The sequence below is a fragment of the Anarhichas minor genome, unplaced genomic scaffold (genome assembly GCF_050575085.1).
Source record: "Anarhichas minor isolate MPS153535 unplaced genomic scaffold, ASM5057508v1 ptg000041l, whole genome shotgun sequence".
Classification (NCBI taxonomy): Eukaryota; Metazoa; Chordata; class Actinopteri; order Perciformes; family Anarhichadidae; genus Anarhichas; species Anarhichas minor.
In genome coordinates, this window is record NW_027466487.1 from 2,593,597 (window position 1) to 2,611,820 (window position 18,224).

The 18,224-nt window shown below is 40.1% G+C and overlaps 3 protein-coding genes across 8 annotated transcripts; all 3 read right to left on the reverse strand.

Annotated features, from left to right (window-relative positions):
- Positions 1 to 4,669: 4,669 nt before the first annotated feature.
- On the reverse strand, positions 4,670 to 6,856 carry malsu1 (mitochondrial assembly of ribosomal large subunit 1). Its single transcript, XM_076109103.1, has 5 exons — positions 6,828 to 6,856; positions 6,445 to 6,584; positions 5,451 to 5,626; positions 5,282 to 5,363; positions 4,670 to 5,162 (listed from the first exon to the last, which is right to left on the reverse strand). Exons 2-5 carry the CDS (start codon positions 6,527 to 6,529, stop codon positions 5,008 to 5,010), a joined length of 498 nt encoding a protein of 165 aa, XP_075965218.1. The 5' UTR covers positions 6,530 to 6,584; positions 6,828 to 6,856; the 3' UTR covers positions 4,670 to 5,007.
- Positions 6,857 to 7,011: 155 nt separating this feature from the next.
- On the reverse strand, positions 7,012 to 11,152 carry smpd5 (sphingomyelin phosphodiesterase 5). 5 transcript variants are annotated; one of them, XM_076109417.1, is made up of 10 exons: positions 10,962 to 11,152; positions 10,084 to 10,194; positions 9,913 to 9,979; positions 8,739 to 9,817; positions 8,509 to 8,584; positions 8,279 to 8,419; positions 8,094 to 8,183; positions 7,935 to 7,998; positions 7,654 to 7,813; positions 7,012 to 7,417 (listed from the first exon to the last, which is right to left on the reverse strand). In XM_076109417.1, exons 2-10 carry the CDS (start codon positions 10,102 to 10,104, stop codon positions 7,319 to 7,321), a joined length of 1,797 nt encoding a protein of 598 aa, XP_075965532.1. In that variant the 5' UTR covers positions 10,105 to 10,194; positions 10,962 to 11,152; the 3' UTR covers positions 7,012 to 7,318. The 5 variants fall into 5 exon arrangements, with proteins under 5 accessions (XP_075965532.1, XP_075965533.1, XP_075965534.1 ...); XM_076109418.1 differs by lacking the exon at positions 10,084 to 10,194; XM_076109419.1 differs by lacking the exon at positions 10,084 to 10,194 and having other exon boundaries at positions 8,739 to 9,979.
- A 1,783-nt stretch (positions 11,153 to 12,935) lies between these two features.
- On the reverse strand, positions 12,936 to 17,142 carry grinab (glutamate receptor, ionotropic, N-methyl D-aspartate-associated protein 1b (glutamate binding)). Of its 2 annotated transcripts, none has more exons than XM_076108952.1 (7): positions 16,714 to 17,142; positions 15,430 to 16,089; positions 15,212 to 15,315; positions 14,693 to 14,893; positions 14,221 to 14,349; positions 13,980 to 14,123; positions 12,936 to 13,760 (listed from the first exon to the last, which is right to left on the reverse strand). In XM_076108952.1, exons 2-7 carry the CDS (start codon positions 16,058 to 16,060, stop codon positions 13,608 to 13,610), a joined length of 1,362 nt encoding a protein of 453 aa, XP_075965067.1. In that variant the 5' UTR covers positions 16,061 to 16,089; positions 16,714 to 17,142; the 3' UTR covers positions 12,936 to 13,607. The 2 variants fall into 2 exon arrangements, with proteins under 2 accessions (XP_075965067.1, XP_075965064.1); XM_076108949.1 differs by having other exon boundaries at positions 15,430 to 16,092; positions 16,714 to 17,138.
- Between the last annotated feature and the right edge of the window lie 1,082 nt (positions 17,143 to 18,224).

The window sequence follows — 18,224 nt, forward strand, 5'->3', positions numbered from 1 at the left end:
AAGCTACCAGATCCAATCTTACTGACTGACATTCAATCAAAAAGTGTCTTTCAATTAAAAGGTGTAAAATAAAAACAATGCTTACATTATAATGTAACCCTTGAAAATTCTGCTGTAGTTGATGTTCTCGCTGTTTCGAAGCTCCTCTTTCAGATTCTCAACACTGCCTGTGTTTTATACTGTGTGTGTCGGATAAGGAGGGAGGGTCATTTCATTCACTTTTAGCGTACTCCTGAGAAAAATCGACTCTCTCATCAGTTTACTGCCTGAGAGTCAAGGCAGTTAACAAATGTCAGTTACATTATTGTGAAAAAACCAAGACATGTAAGATGTCACAGAATACGATTAATCAAAATGTTAATTATTTGACTTGAAGGTGTACATGATTTTTTTGCATTGCAAATTTACTGCAGAAGTCAACATGTGCTTGGAGAATGTAATTATTCCTAAATTACCACAAATTAAACAATGACTTTAACTGTGCATAAACTCTCAGAGGCCCACATAATTGATTCATATCAATTTAAAATGTATGTTATTTTATGTTATTTTATCCTTAATCATTTTTGTTTCTACATTAATTACATTAGGAAGCTCTTACATGTAACTTTTTAAGTAGCAGCACAAGCAGAGACAGACCTCGATTAATATAAAAAGTCCACTTAAGAGTCACAGTCAGCATGACAAGTCCCAATAAAACCGATGATGTGTAACTTCAAATGGCCGATGATGGTCTGTTGTTTTCACATTAAGTTGAAATATGTTTGGGAAGATAATGTTTCAGTTTATATAGAGAATTACAGAGGGGTCTGCATTGGGAAATAAAAACATTAATTCATTTAAGTATGGATAAAAAAGAAAAGTAGTTATTGTTATCTTATTGGCAATTGATAAGTCTCAAACTCATTAATAAATCTTGTGAATATAAACCTATTCATTTAGCATTCTCCTAGCATTGCATCTCATGTATGTAATCTACATGAATGCAAAACAGTGGCATAACTCTACTTGAAACACTACTGACTGACACATCGTTGTATTAAGACAATACCTGAACCATTTTGGCCAAAACAGGAAGCATAGTTCCAAATTGCACCAAATCATACAAGAAATGGCAGTAAATCGCTCAAACCCATAGATTTCCAATTCCAGGTTGAGAGAGGGCACAAAAAGCTTTCAGTCCCTAAATGGTAAGATTACTTTGATGGTAACGATTTTCTTTGAAGAGCACTCTTGTTAAATTTGACAGTAGATTGGTGCTGTCGTTTCCTATGACGGTCATATGAGAACTCTGTTCCAGAGCGGCAGCACAATCTTTGCAGGAAAAGTACATACAAACTAAAATATAACTTATTTACAGTATATATATACATATATATTTAAACAAATCTAGTGAAACAGCTTTGGTCTATGGACACTCTCCTGTTAAGTACAGAATAGCAGATGAAACAATAACTGTAAAACCAACCAATAGGAGTAAAAAAAACTATAAAAACCTGAAAGATTGCCATGACACTGCATTTTGGCAACCTTCAAATTTGTGAAAAAAAACTACATACATTTGACTCACTTGTATTAAATTGTCTGTGCCCACATGACTTTAACTAAAGGGCCATATCCAAAGACCTTGATATTCCTGTTTCAACAGTTCGCAACATTACTATTACCTTTGCTAAGATGCAACTGTCAAGACCCTCCCTGGACTCGAGGGTAAGACGAATATCGATGAGACGGTTGGTGCAAACTGTGGTAAAAACACCACGTAACACATCCAAAGAGCTGAAGGCTGACCCGGAATAATCTGGAGTCATAGTTTCAATACGGACCATACACCGCACACTAAACCAAGAAGGGTTTTAAGGGCCAAGGAAGACGCCACTGCTGAAAAAAAGACCATCATTCTTCTGGGCAAATGTTTTGTGGAAAGACAAAACCAAAATAGAGCTTTTTGGCAATGCACGCCAGGGATTTGTTTATTGAGACCAAATGAAGCTTTTAAGGGAAAAAAGAGCCTGACAACAGTTAAGCATGGTGGAGGATCCATAGTGTTGTGGGGCTGCTTTGCTGCCTCTGGTACTGGAGACCTTCACCGTATCGTAGACATCATGAAATCAGAGGATTACAAAGGGATTCTAAGGTGAAGTGTGCTACCCAGCGTAAAATAACTTGGTTTGGGTCAAAGATCATGTTCTCCATCACATTTCTGTTTATTTCTGAAGATGTTGTACAGGTTACAAAAAAAAACACAAGGGTGCCAATAACAGTGACCAGAACTGTATATACTATAGATATAGATATCTCTCTCTATATCTATATCTATATATAGAGAGAGAGAGATATGTTTAGTTAGAAGTATTTATGTTAACACATTTGTATTGACGTCAACAGCTTGGGAGTGATACTTTGATTTGTGGAAATATTTCATTCAGCAAACAGTTTTTTTATTTGAATACAATCATTTAAATAGACAACAAAAATCAAAGTATCCCTCCAAAGCTGTTGACGTCAATTCAAATCTGTTAACATAAATACTTCTGCAGAGCCAAGTAATAAAACATGGTCAAGACTGAAGGATGTGTCCTGGTGGTAATTATTTCTCCCTTTCCTCCAGTGACTCCTTCGATCACGAGCAGCTTAAGGAGTAGAGAAATGAACTACAACAATATGCAACATTACGTTTTCTGATACATTTTGTCACTGGTGTTTTCATTGATAAAGAACCATTCACCTCATTTATTTCTGAAATAGTGGATGTGCTGTATGGAAAAAGGTCGATAATGAATTCCTGGTTTAAATACTTAGTCACATCAGCTTGCCTGCTACCTCACTAACAAATGAGGGCCAGGTGGATAAAACTCTGAGAGCCCTTTAAGTGCCATGTCTAATATGGTTGATGTGCTCTCTAATACACCAGTCTATTCTCCTCATAAACACCTTCCACTGAGAAATACTGCAGCCAAGTGCCAACCCACCTGCAGGACACGGACTCATATGAAAGAACTTAAAAATGAACTTGTTTATATACAGCAAATGCAGTACTAGAATAAGTGAATATAACTGAATACAACAGGGTAGGTGGGCTTTTAGCAGAGGATTGAAGCTAAAAGTGAAATGTATTCCCAGTGAATTGCATACCAGGGAAGAATGAATAGTTTCTGATTCATTTTTTTCTCTTTTTTGTGCAACATATGGTTGACATACACACTGATGGAATTATATCTGCAAATAAAGCTTTACAGCAATACATATACAATGCAAGACAGATACTCAACTACTGTTGTGTCCTATAACTAATCTCCCTCAATCTCCTCCATTATAGAGTATATTAACACTATTACCACTAATGGCTACACAACAGTGTGTAAGATGGCTGTGCGGCTAATGATAAGATTAGCCGCAGTAGCCACTTTTGAGACAAAAACACAGAACTAATCTTTTTCTTTCACTTGTTTCAATTTTCCCTCTGTGTCATTTTGCTAATCCACTAGAAAGCAGAGGTTTAATCGTTTGCGAAACAAACAGGTCACAAAATGAATTTCAGTAAACAATTGCATTGATTGGTTTTGTACAATCTCACACATGCCACCATTACCAATTTGAAATAGTTAGACAGTCTGACTGTAGACCATAAATATTTCATATTTTAAAGATTATTTATGTCCGCATAGTTGTATTTTAGTTATTTTTGTTGATGGGGGGTAGAGCTGTAATCTCTGTTATTTAAGAATCACTTTTATTGTGAGTCATTCTTCAGACCATGTAAGTAAGACAACCACAAGGAAGAACACCATGTCCCATCAGGCTCTGTGTAGGCATCTCCCGCTTCATTAAATTTTTTCATTTAGCTAATGATCTTACCCTGCATGACTTAAAACAAGTCAATGAACCGGAATGGTCACTTGCTAGGAAGTGAAAAGGTATAATGGTGGTTGGTGTGTGTGTATGTGTGTACGTGTGTGTGTGTGTCTGATTCTCCACAAAAAGGCTCATCTGCTTACTAAAAAAACATTTACACTTATTAATTTTCAAATGCTAATTCATCAGTGTATTTCCTTCTGACATTTATAATTGAATCAAAACATGCAGTACATTTGTTTTAGAACAGCATAGCATCGTATGATGATTTGCAGAAGACTTCACAGTTTTAGACTGCAGAAGCTTTTTGTGTTGTACAAGTGCTGACCGACCTGTAAATATCAATTCACTGAGCAATCTCTTTGCACATGTAAGTGCTGAGTGGATGCACATCTGGACTAACACTTTGGCCAACAACCTCTCTTTTCTTGTTGGGAGCAATCAGCCGGTTTTATTTGGTTGAAAGCTTCTGCTGGAATAGTTTGTTTTGGCAACTCAACACAATTTCTTTAGAAAACATGTTCCTAAAACTTGGTCTTCCCAGACAACAAACAGGAACCGTGTATGGCAGGTGAGACTGTACATGGAGTAATGTGCTTCAGCAGAACTTTCTTGAATATTTTATTCATGGTCATGCTTTATTCTCTATCTCCACTGCATTTTTTAGGTCAATAATTTTAACGAAAAAAGAGAAAAAGGACCAGCGATGACTACTTATAGTTTAATAAACATTTCAAATTCACTATTGCAGTTGCAGTAAATGTTTCTGAGAAAAAACCCAGTCACAAGAAGAAAATATTTAGAGGATATCTAGAACGGTTTAAAATAATTTATTTTTTAACCACAATATGTTAAACTTAAAACATACAGATTTTCTCCAGCATCCTCAAAAACGTATCAAACATATACACTGTTATTATACAAATACCACCTGATGCTCTCTAATGGTTAAATAAAGGTGTATATGATGAATCAATATGATGGGGGCAGTGATTCCTATGGTATTTCAATTTCAAACACAAAATATTTGCTTTTTTATAATTTAAGTGACAAAAAAAACCCACCTTTTATTTCTACTCACAGGGATAGGTGAGGATGCATACAAAGTCACAAAGAAGTAGTTAATTCTGTGCACACAGCTCAGATGATTTGTCACTTTGTGACTTCAACATCATATATGAAGTCTTCTGGTAGCGTCTCAGTGGGCATGTTCTTCAGCTGCTCATCATACGTGCGGAGAGTCCAGAGTTTCTCCAGTTCATACACTTCTCTGGTCTCTGGTAGCATGAAGTGAACAACCATATTCCCTGAGACAGAGAGAGGAGCAGGACAGTGAACACCACTGAACTCTATCGACAAACACCAGTTTGTATAAACAACAGTCTAAATTTGACATTAGTAGATAAGATCTATCTGTTTTACATACCAAAGTCAATACACATCCAGTCCTCTGCATCTTTCCCTTCAATCTTGAGATTCGGAGCTCCATTTTTCTTCAGAAACTTGTACTAGAGGAAAATCATCCATTGTGTGAGTTTAAAAACAAACAGGTTGCACATATTACCTTTGACAATGAGAAGACAAATGTCAGTTACCACTTTGATGGCATAAAGTGCCATTGCGCGGAGGTGTCTCGTTGATACACCGCTGACAACGATGAAGTACTCTGTATATTTGATCTGCTCTGGTACTTTAATCACACAGACATCCACCGCATTTTCCTGACGCAGTAGAGACACCAACACGTCAAGAGTGAAAGTCTCAGGGGCTCCTGGAGAAAACAGGCGTGAAACATTTAGTCTGACAATCAAAATGATGTGAATGCTGCTATGCATCCTTTTTTACTCAATGCATGCTATATTTCTAAAACAAGAGAAATGTCATCACATGCAATAATCAAAGCAATGCAGGGTGACCGAGGGACCTCGTCCACCACAGTAACCAAGGATGCAACCACTTTGCAGGTTATCTTCCTGGTTAAACGCTTTATTTTTCAGTCTTCACGCCACACGTCACATTTTATAACTCTGAAACGATTCATCGATTAGTCAACAGAAAGCTACTCAGCAACTATTTTAACAATCAATTAATTGTTTTAAGTCATTTTCTTAATTTAAAAAAAGCCACATTTACTGGTTCCAACTTCAGAAATGGGAGGATTTTCTGCTTTTCTTATAATAATAGCAAACTAAATATCTTTGGGTTTCTGACTAATTGGACAAAATAATATATTTCAAGATATCACCTCAGACTGTGATGGGACTTGAGGACATATTGTTGGTAAAATTATGAATCGATTACTCTAGAAAATAAGCCGCAGATTAATCAATAATTAAAATAATTGTTTGTTGCACCACTAAATGTTTCCCAAAGGTGACATCTTTATTTTTGGTTTGGTTTTACAAACAAAACTGTAATGACATTCAGATTTAAGGTTGCTGCAAACTATAACGTTGACAATTTAATCTTTGACACTTTCCTTTGAAATAACTTAAAAGCTTAGTCAGCCAAAAAAATAAATAGATGCCGAGTAATCGGTTTTTATCGATCAGTCCATCCATCGGTCCACTAACCATTTTAGTTACTTACTGTTGTCACTGTCCACCTCACTGTCCACCTCTTCCTCCTGAGACATGCCAGTGCTCCTCTTTGAATTGCTGTCGTCACCGCGCATCTCCGAGTACAGCCTTTGTGTTGCTAGGTGTTGGGTGGATGACGTTACATGATACCTGTGCCGACATGAGGATAAACGTGCCGTAAAACTTTGAGGCAAACAAGGATTGAGACAACGAGCTTTGGGAACAGAACAGACGTTTCTCAAAACAAATGTTTTCTGCATTAAAACGCTACTTCTTAACACCGAGGATACCAGTTTCTTAGAGCGATTGAGAATATTCATGATTTTAACTAATACAACACAATATCACTGCATCGATGCTCTATAACTTCATGAACCGTCAGAAGCTACAAACAGGAAGTGGCTCTTGTCCTTGGTCTTTGATTGGCAAGTACAGCTTCTTCGTCGGTCGCCCACCTGAAATAAATATAGAGCACCCTCTATCGATCACAACGTGTAGCGACCTCAGAACATCAGATGGGCATAGTCAAATAAAGCAACTTCTAATTGATGGAAAATAAAAAGCAAGAGACACGGTGTGAAATGAATTATTTACATTTATTTCTGTAGGAAAAATATTGGAATGAAAAATCCTAAAAATAAGTTATTATACAAAATCAATACCTCTGCCCTTAACTGGGCATTACATATAAAATTGTAAACATTATATAGTTTCAATAAATCCTTATTAATTTCACCTGAGGCATAATTAAACTGGTCAGCATATTGTCATATAAACCCCAGATTCAAGTAAAGCATTGTAATAGTATGGATCATAACAATGTCCATTTTTGTATATTTTGTTCCCTTTGTTTGTACGCGATGCTGCCTTCACCGTCGTCGCCATTAATCAGCAGAGTCCATAACAACATTCAGTCTTAAGCCCACAGGAATATGGTCCGTAAGGCCAGCCAGCTGGGTTATGAAGGAAACCTCTTCAACTTCCTGGATGGACACAAAGAGAGTGCATGCTGTCAATGATGCTTTATGCTGTTTACTATATGCTGTTATAGAAGACATTTTCTACAAGTACTAACTGTCAGTAGTTTTGCCATATGCACATTTTTCATGAATTATTTGTGGCATCTGAAAGTAACTTGCAACTTCAAAGAGACAGAAGCAATGGAGAAAATGGAGAAGACTGGGTAGAGGAAAGAGTAAAAACACACAAGGACACATACTGTTCGGCAGTGCTTTGAAATGGTGTTTTCGCGGTACAAGATGTAGTCGATCCGACGTCCAATCCACGGCTGGCCAGTCTCAGGGTAATCCAAGGGGCAGTCTTCTGCAGGAACAGGAGGGGAGACATACTGCTTTCTCACATCCTCTGTCTCCAAAGTTCTACGCAGATACACAGAGAAGACGGAGATCAGCTTCAGTGAATAAACAGTGAGTGAGGAGTTCTGGTCGTGTCATGGTAGTTGTGCTGTGCAGAGGTTTGAGAAAATGGAAAGGAGTGTACCTTTGTAGATTTTCTGGGGTGTTTATGTCATCTTCATACAACGTGGGCTGCTCCAGCAGAGTACCTTTAGATGCAAACCAATGAAATACCAAATGATTTGTCAGTATTTGTCTTGTATGTAGTATTTGCTGTAGTCTAATGGTTTAAAATGGTACGCACCAATGACCCAGGGCTTCTCTTTTCCAGGCCCTGCCCTGCAAGGATCTCTATATTCCTCAAACAGACAGTGATTCTGTTCCAGGGCGTCATCTAGACAAACAGACAAACATGTATAAATACAACAAACAAAAACATTTTGGGTTATCAGTAAAAGAAAAAGAAAAAGAAAATTGTCAGAGACACACCAGGTGAGCAGTTGTCAAAGTTGAAATCTCCACAGAGCACATCAAAAGCAACGTCCTCGTCGGGCAGTTTGTTAGCAGCTTGAAAATCCCCAATCCACTTGGTAACCAGGTTTAACTGCTCACAGCGAATTTCCCCTTCCCCTGATTAAAGCAAACACACACCAGCCATCACAGACCATCCGATCTACAAAATACCAAACTTTGAGTCTAAATCTGAAAATGAAACTTGCCCTCTGGTGCGTGAAGATGTGTGCAGTTAAAATAGCCAACCACTTTCTTCTGTTTCTGATTCTGCCCGATTAGCACCTAAAAATAAAATAAAAACACAAGCATTACATCTATTTCCACTGTGTTCATACTGTGACAAAAGCATGAGGGATTAATATGGATTCTGCAACTCAAAAAAAACGACAACTGCATTAACTGATAGAGGCTTGATACATGATATTAAGCAAGGCACCTTAGCAGACAGGAGGCCCTTGGCAGCTAGTGCGTCTTCCCCACGGCTGTTGGGAAAGCAGTGGTACTGGGCCTCAAGCACGAGGAACCGGCTGGCTAAGAACAGGCCACTGTTGAAGAACTTGAAAGAGGAACACCTGCATGGTGGCTGGCAGGCATACACGCCAACGTCATACAGTATGTGTCCAAACACGGGTTTCAATGCTTGGGTGAGCTTCTGGGCCGCCCTCTTATCAAACACCTCTTCTAGACACAGTATGTCCACATTGGCTGGAAACAATGGCGACACTTCCCAGGGCACATCGTCCTGTTGGCGGAGACCCTGGGAGAGCAAAGCTCGGGGAGCACTCCGGTGACCTGCTCGGCCCTGCTGGTTGGAGTTGCGATTGGTATATAAAAGGGGAGACGGTGAGTCAGTCGAGGGCTCTTCTGTGTCATCACAGGGCACACAGACGACGTGACTATTGGACTTTGGGATTGAAACATGCACTTCAGCTGAATCGGAATGATGGCTCGCCGGGGGCTGTGCATGTTTATCAGTAGCCCCATATGAAGATGAGTTAACGATGGGAAGCATGCTGTTGGAGGGGCTGAGAGTCCCACAGCTGCTGGGGGAGTCAACAAAGATGCGGATATGGGGTCGACACACACCCTGCACAATGTGCTGACCAATGACAGCCGCCCTGTGCTGGGTGTGCCCCAGGTTGTTGAAACGAGCCAGGCTGTCAGGCAACAGACATAGGTTGGCTGTGGCAAATCCAAATGATGCCTTTCCTACCAGCTCAAAGCCCCTGTGTGTCTCCTTCTCTGGTGAGGATGGCGTCTCTCTATGGTAGTAAAAGGGCCTGCGGCAAGCCTCGAGAGGTGCCCAGAGCATAAATCCCAGGAAGCCCAAAGGGGCTGTTGCGAGAAAAAGAATGAAGAAGATAATGAAGCCGAAGAAGACCTTGAGGGGGTGGAGGTGGCATCCCTGCTCGAGTCGCTGGGTTCGCTCCGGGGTGGTGGACTTGCACAAAGCAACGAGGCGATCAAGAAACCAGAAGCAAGGCAGGATGAATGCCCACCCCACAGCATGGATGCCTGCAACAAACCCATTAGGAAATGGAGATACCTGCAGGGCCATGCCTTTGCTCCTTTTCTAAGCAACAATCAGGATGAGCAACATCGGGACTTGCGTTCTAGCCTCATTCCCGTTTTAGCATCATTCCAGTGCCAAGTCTCTCTCATGGGCTCCAGTGGACACTAGTGGACAGGGGAAAGAAATGACAATGTTATGACATGGCTCTATTCTTACAACCCATATTAACATTTACACTGTGTGTACTCAGGAATAAATGCCTTCTCACATTGACTTCATGTCCGTACATGCAGTCGTAGGGAATCAATGGACAGCTGCACTGACATGCAATACAGTCAGATGCAGTCAGACCAGTTTACTGCACTCTCGTTCAATGCATCTTTTAGGGAGGCAAAGAGGAAAAACACGGTGCAAACAGCCCATAATAATACAGGTGTCACCATCTGTGGTGTTGCTAACCACGGGCATTATGAGCCTGTCTGAACACCACACCTTTGTTAGTATTTACAGATGAATTACAGTCTGACGTCATCGGGTGTGTCAGCATTAAAACCATAAAAACACCGACATTTTAATTTTGAAAATAATATCTCAAATCAAATATATTAACGTGTGATATAATGACATCATTTCAAGGAGTCTGGACACTATTCCCTTTACAGTGACCATAACGTCAACGTTGTTTTAGTGTGGATTTGCCCTTTGACGTTCACTACCATTGCAGACTTTGGGCTCCGTTTATACACACAAAGTCCCCATTCAATGCAGGCTCCCATCAATTGTAGTGATTTATTGTCAAGTGATGCCTCGTCAGTCGACACCATAGACTGTCATAGACACTCATACAGGTAGATGGGTCTCAGCTATGGTACTCGGATCGCCTGTGTATAGGTAAGCTATGCTAACAGTTTCACTTGGAAAACGGTTCAGGAAGACTTTCCCATCTACATAACCGTGTGTGTGTGTGTATACCCGTACGACGTTGCTGTATCATTATAGCACATGGCTAGGACACCTTACATTTAATACATGCTTAATATAACGTTAGTCTACGAAATGTAGGTATCACAAATGAAAGCTGTAACCTGTCCCGTTACGTAACTTTAGCTAGCTTAAAACACTCGGCTAACAGCCCAGATACCTTACCTTAGCACGGAAACTGGGACAGTCCGTCTGATGAACCCGTACAGCGAGCAACACACTTATTTATGTATTTTTCTACATTAATTTATTAGGTTGTCACGTGTTAAAAGGAAATCATCATTTCCCAACGTTAAAACAAAATCTTTAGTTAGGTTACGTAGTTCCCTTGATAGTAAACCCACTGCTCTCTGCGGCTCATCACACAAGCTTTATTAAGCCACGCCCCAATGGCGGTGTCTGGCACGTGACCTCACCTGAGGCGACTTGTTACAGGTTAGTAAGCTTACTGTCACCGAGCGAGAGGCACGTTTTGATTCTAATACTGCCAGATAAGTATGCAGTGACTTCTGGACAGTTTGAATGTCTGGAAGCCCATTTCCGCCACTGTGAGGAAAAAATTAAGATCTGTAAGTCATTATAATGAGATACTATGTCAAAATAATGACATAGCATCTCATAATAATGAGATACTATCTTATACTTATGACTTACTATCATAGTCAAAATAATGCAACTTCTAATTGATGCCTCTATTCCGTTTTATTCCCCTCTTTTATTGTAATTTATATCATAAAGTATATTTGATATATACCTTTTTACTGTCTTCAATCGATTAGATTTAATGGATTTCCTGTCTTTTTAATACCCTGTTGATGACGATGACCTAATTGAGGATCCTGATTATCAGCCCACACAAGCAGAAGAGACTGGGGACACTTCTTCTGAATCCATGGATGAGGAGGAGGTTGACACAGAAACCATATACGCTTCTACCTCCTCACACTCTGATTAGTACAACGGCCTTTTCACTTGTCTCAATCTAAAATGTTTTGACCAGCTCAAGACTGTACATACTTGTTTTATCCTCATTAAATAAATAAATCATAAGAGAAATTATCCTGAGTATTTGATTTCCTGATTTTACTTGAATTGTCTCTTTTTATCATATATTACTGTGAATAATGTATTTCATTCTGATCTAGTGTTACTTTTCAGTTCCACATTTGATTAGACTTGATTTTAATTTGCTGCTTTGTGCGAAGCACTTTGTAACTTACAATTATTATGAAATGATTACTGCTATGTAAAGATACATGTTACGACCGGCTCGGAAGTCGCAACATAAGGAGGGACACAACACCAAGTTAGATCCAAAAACCAAGGGTGACAGTTTATTACAGGACACGAAACAAACGTAATGTGCAAATCCAACTGAAGACCAGGGTCTGGTGCCAGGACGGTGAGAGAGAGAGCGAGGGCCGAGCAAGGAGGCGCTCAAACCCACACCTTCATCCAGGTGCCCAGGGAGCTGCACCTAGAACGCGAAGACACAGAATACACACACAAGCACAAACATTCACAGCAGGACATAGAATTATAGTAACATACATGACTAAAGACAGGTAATCAGAATGTACAATAAGGCAATGCCTATATTAACAATTTCACACAAACATTTTGCAGATCCTTAATGTGAGAGTGGACGATTTGAATTCCTCGGCCCAATAAGGTTAACAGTTGTGTTTTTCAATTTAATATTCTAATAATCTTGCTACTGCTCTGACAACTTTGAGCTGCACCCTATAGCTGCCATCTAGTGGCAAAGACAAACACATTAAATACCTGTTACTTCCTCCAGAGTGTCAGTGATGGAGCTCAGCATCCCGTCCAACAGGTCTCCGATTTCCTTGCTTATAATTAACATCTTCTCAAACTGATCCTTTAGCTGGCTGAGTTCTTCATTTATCTTCAGCGCCAGCACCAGCTCCAAGGCATCAACGGTTTGCTCTATGTCCATTTTAAGGCTCCCAGTTACACAGCTAAGACACTAAACTCCGAAAACCTTCTGGTGGCTAACAAGAATCGTATTTCAAATGACAACAATCATTATCATTATCAATTGTATTTCAAATCACAACAGATCAGAGTGCTCGGAGGATTTGTTTTTGATTTTTTTCACTCCACAAACAACAGAGATCAGGTTTAAAAAATAACTTTATACATAGCATTAAGTATTATTTCATGTTGGACACATAGTAGTTTGACAAAGAACCCAGGGTCTGCTTACTAGCTTTGTTTTGGGCTTTCAACACTTCTTGCTGCCCTGCAGGTTAAACAGGAAAGTTTAATCTTGATCCTGGAAATAGTGGTTTTATAAAATGATCCCAACTCAAGTTCCACTTACTACCTTCTTCCAGAGTTGTATTAACCACATAATAAGTTCTTCATGCACTAAAGTAGCCAACCTGGCCGTGAAGTCCTGAAGTGCAATGGACGACAAGTGCAACGTCTGTGTCTGACAATGAAGAATGTGTGACACAGTTGAAAGCTCTGGGAACATTTTGTGTTAAATCTTTTTGCTGTTTAAGAATTTCGTCTGGCATAAGATTTCTAAATGCAAATAAAGTTTTGTACAACACGTCAAATACCTGATGAAACTTTAATAAGCCCCCAAACTACAATGTAGACAGTCTATATATATATATATATTATTTAAAAAAAAAACATTTACACTGGGTGAAGCCAAATATTCTCAAACTATGTGATCAGTGCACACTACAAGACAAAACGAAAATAAATGGTAACTCACTTCTAGACTTTAACTCAAAGCAATTTTCTGTCAGAATTTCTCTCTGCCTTTCCTACTGCTTAGCCCCCCCTTGCTCTCCCAATGATGGCGAGAAGGTAGAGAAAGATGTTGATGATGTCTGTGTACAGGTTGAGAGCCGCAAAGACATATTCTTCTGGACTCAGGGACAGTTCCTTGTTGCCAAGCAGCATTTGTGTGTCCACCGCCAAGAACTGTAACAGAAGACATTCACAATGGGTCAAATATTTGTCTTTGGCTAAAAACACTTTTCTTCGATAGAAAGTAGTTGAAATGAAGAGTGTTGAAAGCATGTTTTGTTAAATTTCCAGATTAATGGGACACAGTTTCTGGAAAGAAAACTTTCTGTTGAACTTTCTTTAAATGTTTCAATGCTGTGAGCTGTGCTCAAAATGGCAAACTAAAGTACTTACACAGGTGAAGAGCAAAGCTCCCAGTCCAGCATACACAATGTGCAGAATCCTGTCACGGATGAAGATGCAGAGGATGCCGAAGATGATCAGGACAATCAGACAGACGAAAAGCACACCGTAACAGGAAGTGAAGTCGTATTTGGTCTGTTGGAGGAGGCCAAGAAAGACATGAAGCTCACATTAGAGTATGATCAATGTACATTACATGCATACAAAGAGGCCAGGACTGACTGATACAAACCTGCAGGGAGAAGATGACCACGGTGAAGCACACGACTGCTGTGATACCCACTGCCATGACCACTGTGTCAGTGTCATGGAAGCTGGCGATCATTCCCACCATGTAGGACATGCTGAGAGTCAGGACCGACTGAGAACAAGAAACACAAATACATCAGCAATCTTGGACGTTTGAGTGGAGTGCAGTTTCATGGCATAAAATAGGAAATGGCATTTCATTTTGTCGTCATGAAATAGTGATTTGTGAGGCTCAATCTGAATCTAAGAATGGGTCTTACATTGTATTGTAAGCTTTTTAAAACTGTACCACATCAGAACACATTGTTGTTTTTCCAAAACAGTTGCATGATTCATAAATCAGAAGGCCTACAATTCAATAGTCCAGATAAGCTAACACAGTACTTCCTGGGTTGTACCTCCTCCCCTCTCCATCTTTTATTTTGAAAAAGAAGAAAAAAACTGAGCAGACTTACTAACGCAACAAGGTTCCATGGATGTCTCCGGCGAACGCTTCCACAGCAGCTGATCACACAAATTGACACAAAGAATATGGCGTATGACACGAAGTAGGTCCAGGTGTTCACCAAGACAAAACTCTTGACTTGATCCACGAAGGTGAAAACAGCCACGAAGGCAAACGTCACCATCAGCTGAGCGGTCAACACCAAGAACACCTGGAGGGAAGAGCGGATTATTGGGCAGCAGGTCACAGATAATATTTCTAACAAAGTACATGATTCATTTTTAAAAAGGAGGTTATGTTTTAGGTTGTGTTTGTTTGTTAGTCAGCAGGTCAGAAACTTGATTTACATTAAATTTGGTGGAAAATATATCTCAGAAAATAAAGTACTTAATTGTATTGATAAGAATAAATAAATAAATATAATAATATTTAAAAAAAATACAATGCAAATACAATTCTGCTCAGTGATTTGCAACGCAGCCTGTGATGGCCTCATACTCCGAGCCGCATTCCCACACTAGCTCCTTACCTTTCGAATGAAGGCTCTTCTTATGCTCTTGTTATCTAATCCAAAATCAAAGTCTTGGTTCTCATGAAAGGGTGGTGGGTCCTCCTCGCTATGGTAAACATCATCTGCAACGGTACCAGCCAGAAACATCAAATTAATTAAATTACACTATGAATGTTCATGTATAATTACAAATATAGAGATTTACATATATGTGCAACAATGTTAGACATACTAACCGCTGAAGTTGCCATTGAAGCCCTGGCCTGGTGGAGAATATGGTGAGGAAGAGGGGTTGGCCATTCCGAAAGCTCCAGGAACACCCTTTCCAAAAGCAGTCGGTGGAGGGAAAGGGAGACCACCAGGAGCAGGAAAACCACCAGCAGCAGCAGCAGGTAGACCACCAGGAGCAGAGAAACCACCAGGAGCAGGGAAACCACCAGCAGCAGCAGGTAGACCACCAGGAGCAGCGAAACCACCAGGAGCAGCGAAACCACCAGCATCAGCAGGTAGACCACCAGGAGCAGAGAAACCACCAGGAGCAGCGAAACCACCAGGAGCAGGTAGACCACCAGGAGCAAGGAAACCACCAGGAGCAGGTTGACCACCAGGAGCCAGGAAACCACCAGGAGCAGGTTGACCACCAGGAGCCAGGAAACCACCAGGAGCAGGTTGACCACCAGGAGCCAGGAAACCACTAGGAGCAGGTTGACCACCAGGAGCCAGGAAACCACTAGGAGCAGGGGCCCCAAACATGTTTGGGCCTGGCATATTCATGTCAAATGTGACAGGAAACGCTGTCTGCCCGGGAAACGAGGGTGGAGAGGGAAACCCCTCTACGGGAGCGTATGCAGTCTTCTCGGTGGTCATCTCTGGCTTAGATCAGAAGCACAGACCCGCTGCTGTGTTGGATTTTTGTGACAGATGGAAAAGTATAAAATAAAAAATAAGTCAAGGGAAAGGTTATGCAGTTAATAGACAGTACTGTTTAGATGATAGCGGTTGACGGACGCTCAGAGTGATGGAGTCCACAGTAACGTCACAGAAGTCACGTGACACTGGTCTCTTCCGGTATATATCATAATTGATAACAATCGACAGCTTAATTTAAACAACTATTTACATGCGTCGAGCAAACGGTGTGCTCCACCACTAACATCGCAGCTAAATTGAGGGTTAAACGAAGGTTTTGACTCCAGGTTTAATAACGACTCAAATATATTAAATTTGCCCGAGTTTCCTCGGAGTTTCTCCCCGTTTCCTAAATATAACGTTACGTTAGGCCACAATTTTAAGAAGTCGTTCAGCCTACGTTACAGAACTTCATTATGGGGTGGGTGGGCACAGAGAACCGATAACTGTCACAAAGAACGAGTTCATATGTTTTTTGTTACATCCTTCAACACAAGATGGCCATGTTTTTTCACCAAACAATAACGTTAGGCAGTACGGGCGGTTGGAACACTGAGAGGCAACGAAGACCAACAAAGTTGGGGTAGTTTAAGTCTTTCAAAACTACTCACATTGCTCGCAGTCAACGTTTTAATCCCAGAAGAGCCCCTCCTAAATTATTTGTGGTATTTATTCCGTAGGTTCCCACTTGGATTTCTTTTTCTTCACCCTGACTGCCAGTAAACTGCTGTTACCTCTCCGCCCCCACGATGCGGATGTCGCGTTCAGGACATACGGGATGGTCGGTAGACAAGGGAAACAGGAAGGCAGTGCATTGTGGAAAACAACCTTACTCCACTTAATGCGGGTTTCAGTACATTGAGCGACATATTTAGCCAACGTAAGACAGCCATGTTTGCTTGGTTTTCAGACATTTCCGTATTATTGCGGAAACTACGTTGGATCTTTCCGAAAAGTCCGAGTTTTCAAGTCGTATTTACGACATGGATGTTCAGATGAGCCCTTAGATTACGATAATTACGATATTATTTGAATGCAGCACGGAAACAGTGTCTGTGACGTCCATCTGCTCGAAATGCGCCAAACGAAAGTGAAGAAAAAATTCTGTTATCTGAAAGAGGCGAGTTCAAGGAAGGACAATACTTCAGCTGCAGTGGTGGAAATTATTTAGGTACATTTACTGAATAACTGCAATTAAGTGCAACTCTGAGGTGCTTTTGCTTTACTTGAGTATTTCCAATATTTGCAACTTTATGCTTCAATTCCACTACATTTGAGAGGCCTACTTTATACTCCACTACATTTATACGCATTTAGTTACTGGTTATTATGGTTAATCTATGGTTATTATCATAGATTAAGCTACCCTACAGTGGCATATATAGCTAAAGGCCTTGTTGAAATTAGCCCCATCTTCTCTGCAACATTGAAGTGATACTTATATGTTAATGCATCAACGATTATAATCTCATAACATATACTGTGCTATACTTCAAAAATGGGTTACTCTGCATAATGAGTATTTTCTAGTTTTGTTACTTAAAGTGTATTTTGATGCTAATACTTAGTACTTTTGTTCAAATAAAATGCTGAATGCATGACTTTTACCTGACAGAGTATTTATATGTAGTGGTATTGCTACTTTTACATGAGTGAAAACGTCTTCCTCCACTGCTTAACTGCATAATGCTTGGCAATAAAAAGTGCCTGGCATGAACCAGCAGGTGTCAGGAGGCCACCACAGTTATAGTAAAATGACCTGAGAGGGCAATCAGAGTGTGTCACAAAACAGCTTTTATTTTCATTTGTCTAATGACACATAAATTGTTGGACTAGTGAAGGATTGTAAACAGGTGAACAAAACAGGGAATGGACTGTGTGATCTCAAACAACCATAGGCCGAGTTTGCATTTCAGTTGTTTGGGTCTGCTCAACCACAGAAGAGCCAATAAAGCGCAGTATCAATTTATTTTTAAACATCATTTATCAGAATTTGTGACTCTAGAAATATTGAAAACATCTCCACTACTTTAGGTTATTTTGAGGTTTTTGATTTATTTCATTTCAGCATGAAGGAATATGGCAAACAGCTTCTTTTCAACTACTTGTAATGTGGGGAGAG

Bases quoted from the DNA above. Each gene is read 5' to 3' on its own strand.
- grinab (XM_076108952.1), bottom strand. From the start codon at position 16,060: ATGACCACCGAGAAGACTGCATACGCTCCCGTAGAGGGGTTTCCCTCT. The intron at 15,316-15,429 runs GTTAGTATGTCT...GTACCGTTGCAG, and splicing joins CTTCAATGGCAACTTCAGCG to ATGATGTTTACCATAGCGAG. The intron at 14,124-14,220 runs GTTTGTATCAGT...CTCCTCCAACAG, and splicing joins TGGTCATCTTCTCCCTGCAG to ACCAAATACGACTTCACTTC.
- smpd5 (XM_076109417.1), bottom strand. From the start codon at position 10,104: ATGTACGGACATGAAGTCAAT. The intron at 9,818-9,912 runs GCAAGTCCCGAT...GGTTTGTTGCAG, and splicing joins AACGGGAATGAGGCTAGAAC to GCATCCATGCTGTGGGGTGG. The intron at 7,814-7,934 runs GTACACTCCTTT...GTATCTGCGTAG, and splicing joins ACCCCAGAAAATCTACAAAG to AACTTTGGAGACAGAGGATG.
- malsu1 (XM_076109103.1), bottom strand. From the start codon at position 6,529: ATGCGCGGTGACGACAGCAATTCAAAGAGGAGCACTGGCATGTCTCAG. The intron at 5,627-6,444 runs GTAAGTAACTAA...TGTTTTCTCCAG, and splicing joins TGAGGTGGACAGTGACAACA to GAGCCCCTGAGACTTTCACT. The intron at 5,364-5,450 runs GTAACTGACATT...ATTTTCCTCTAG, and splicing joins CACTTTATGCCATCAAAGTG to TACAAGTTTCTGAAGAAAAA.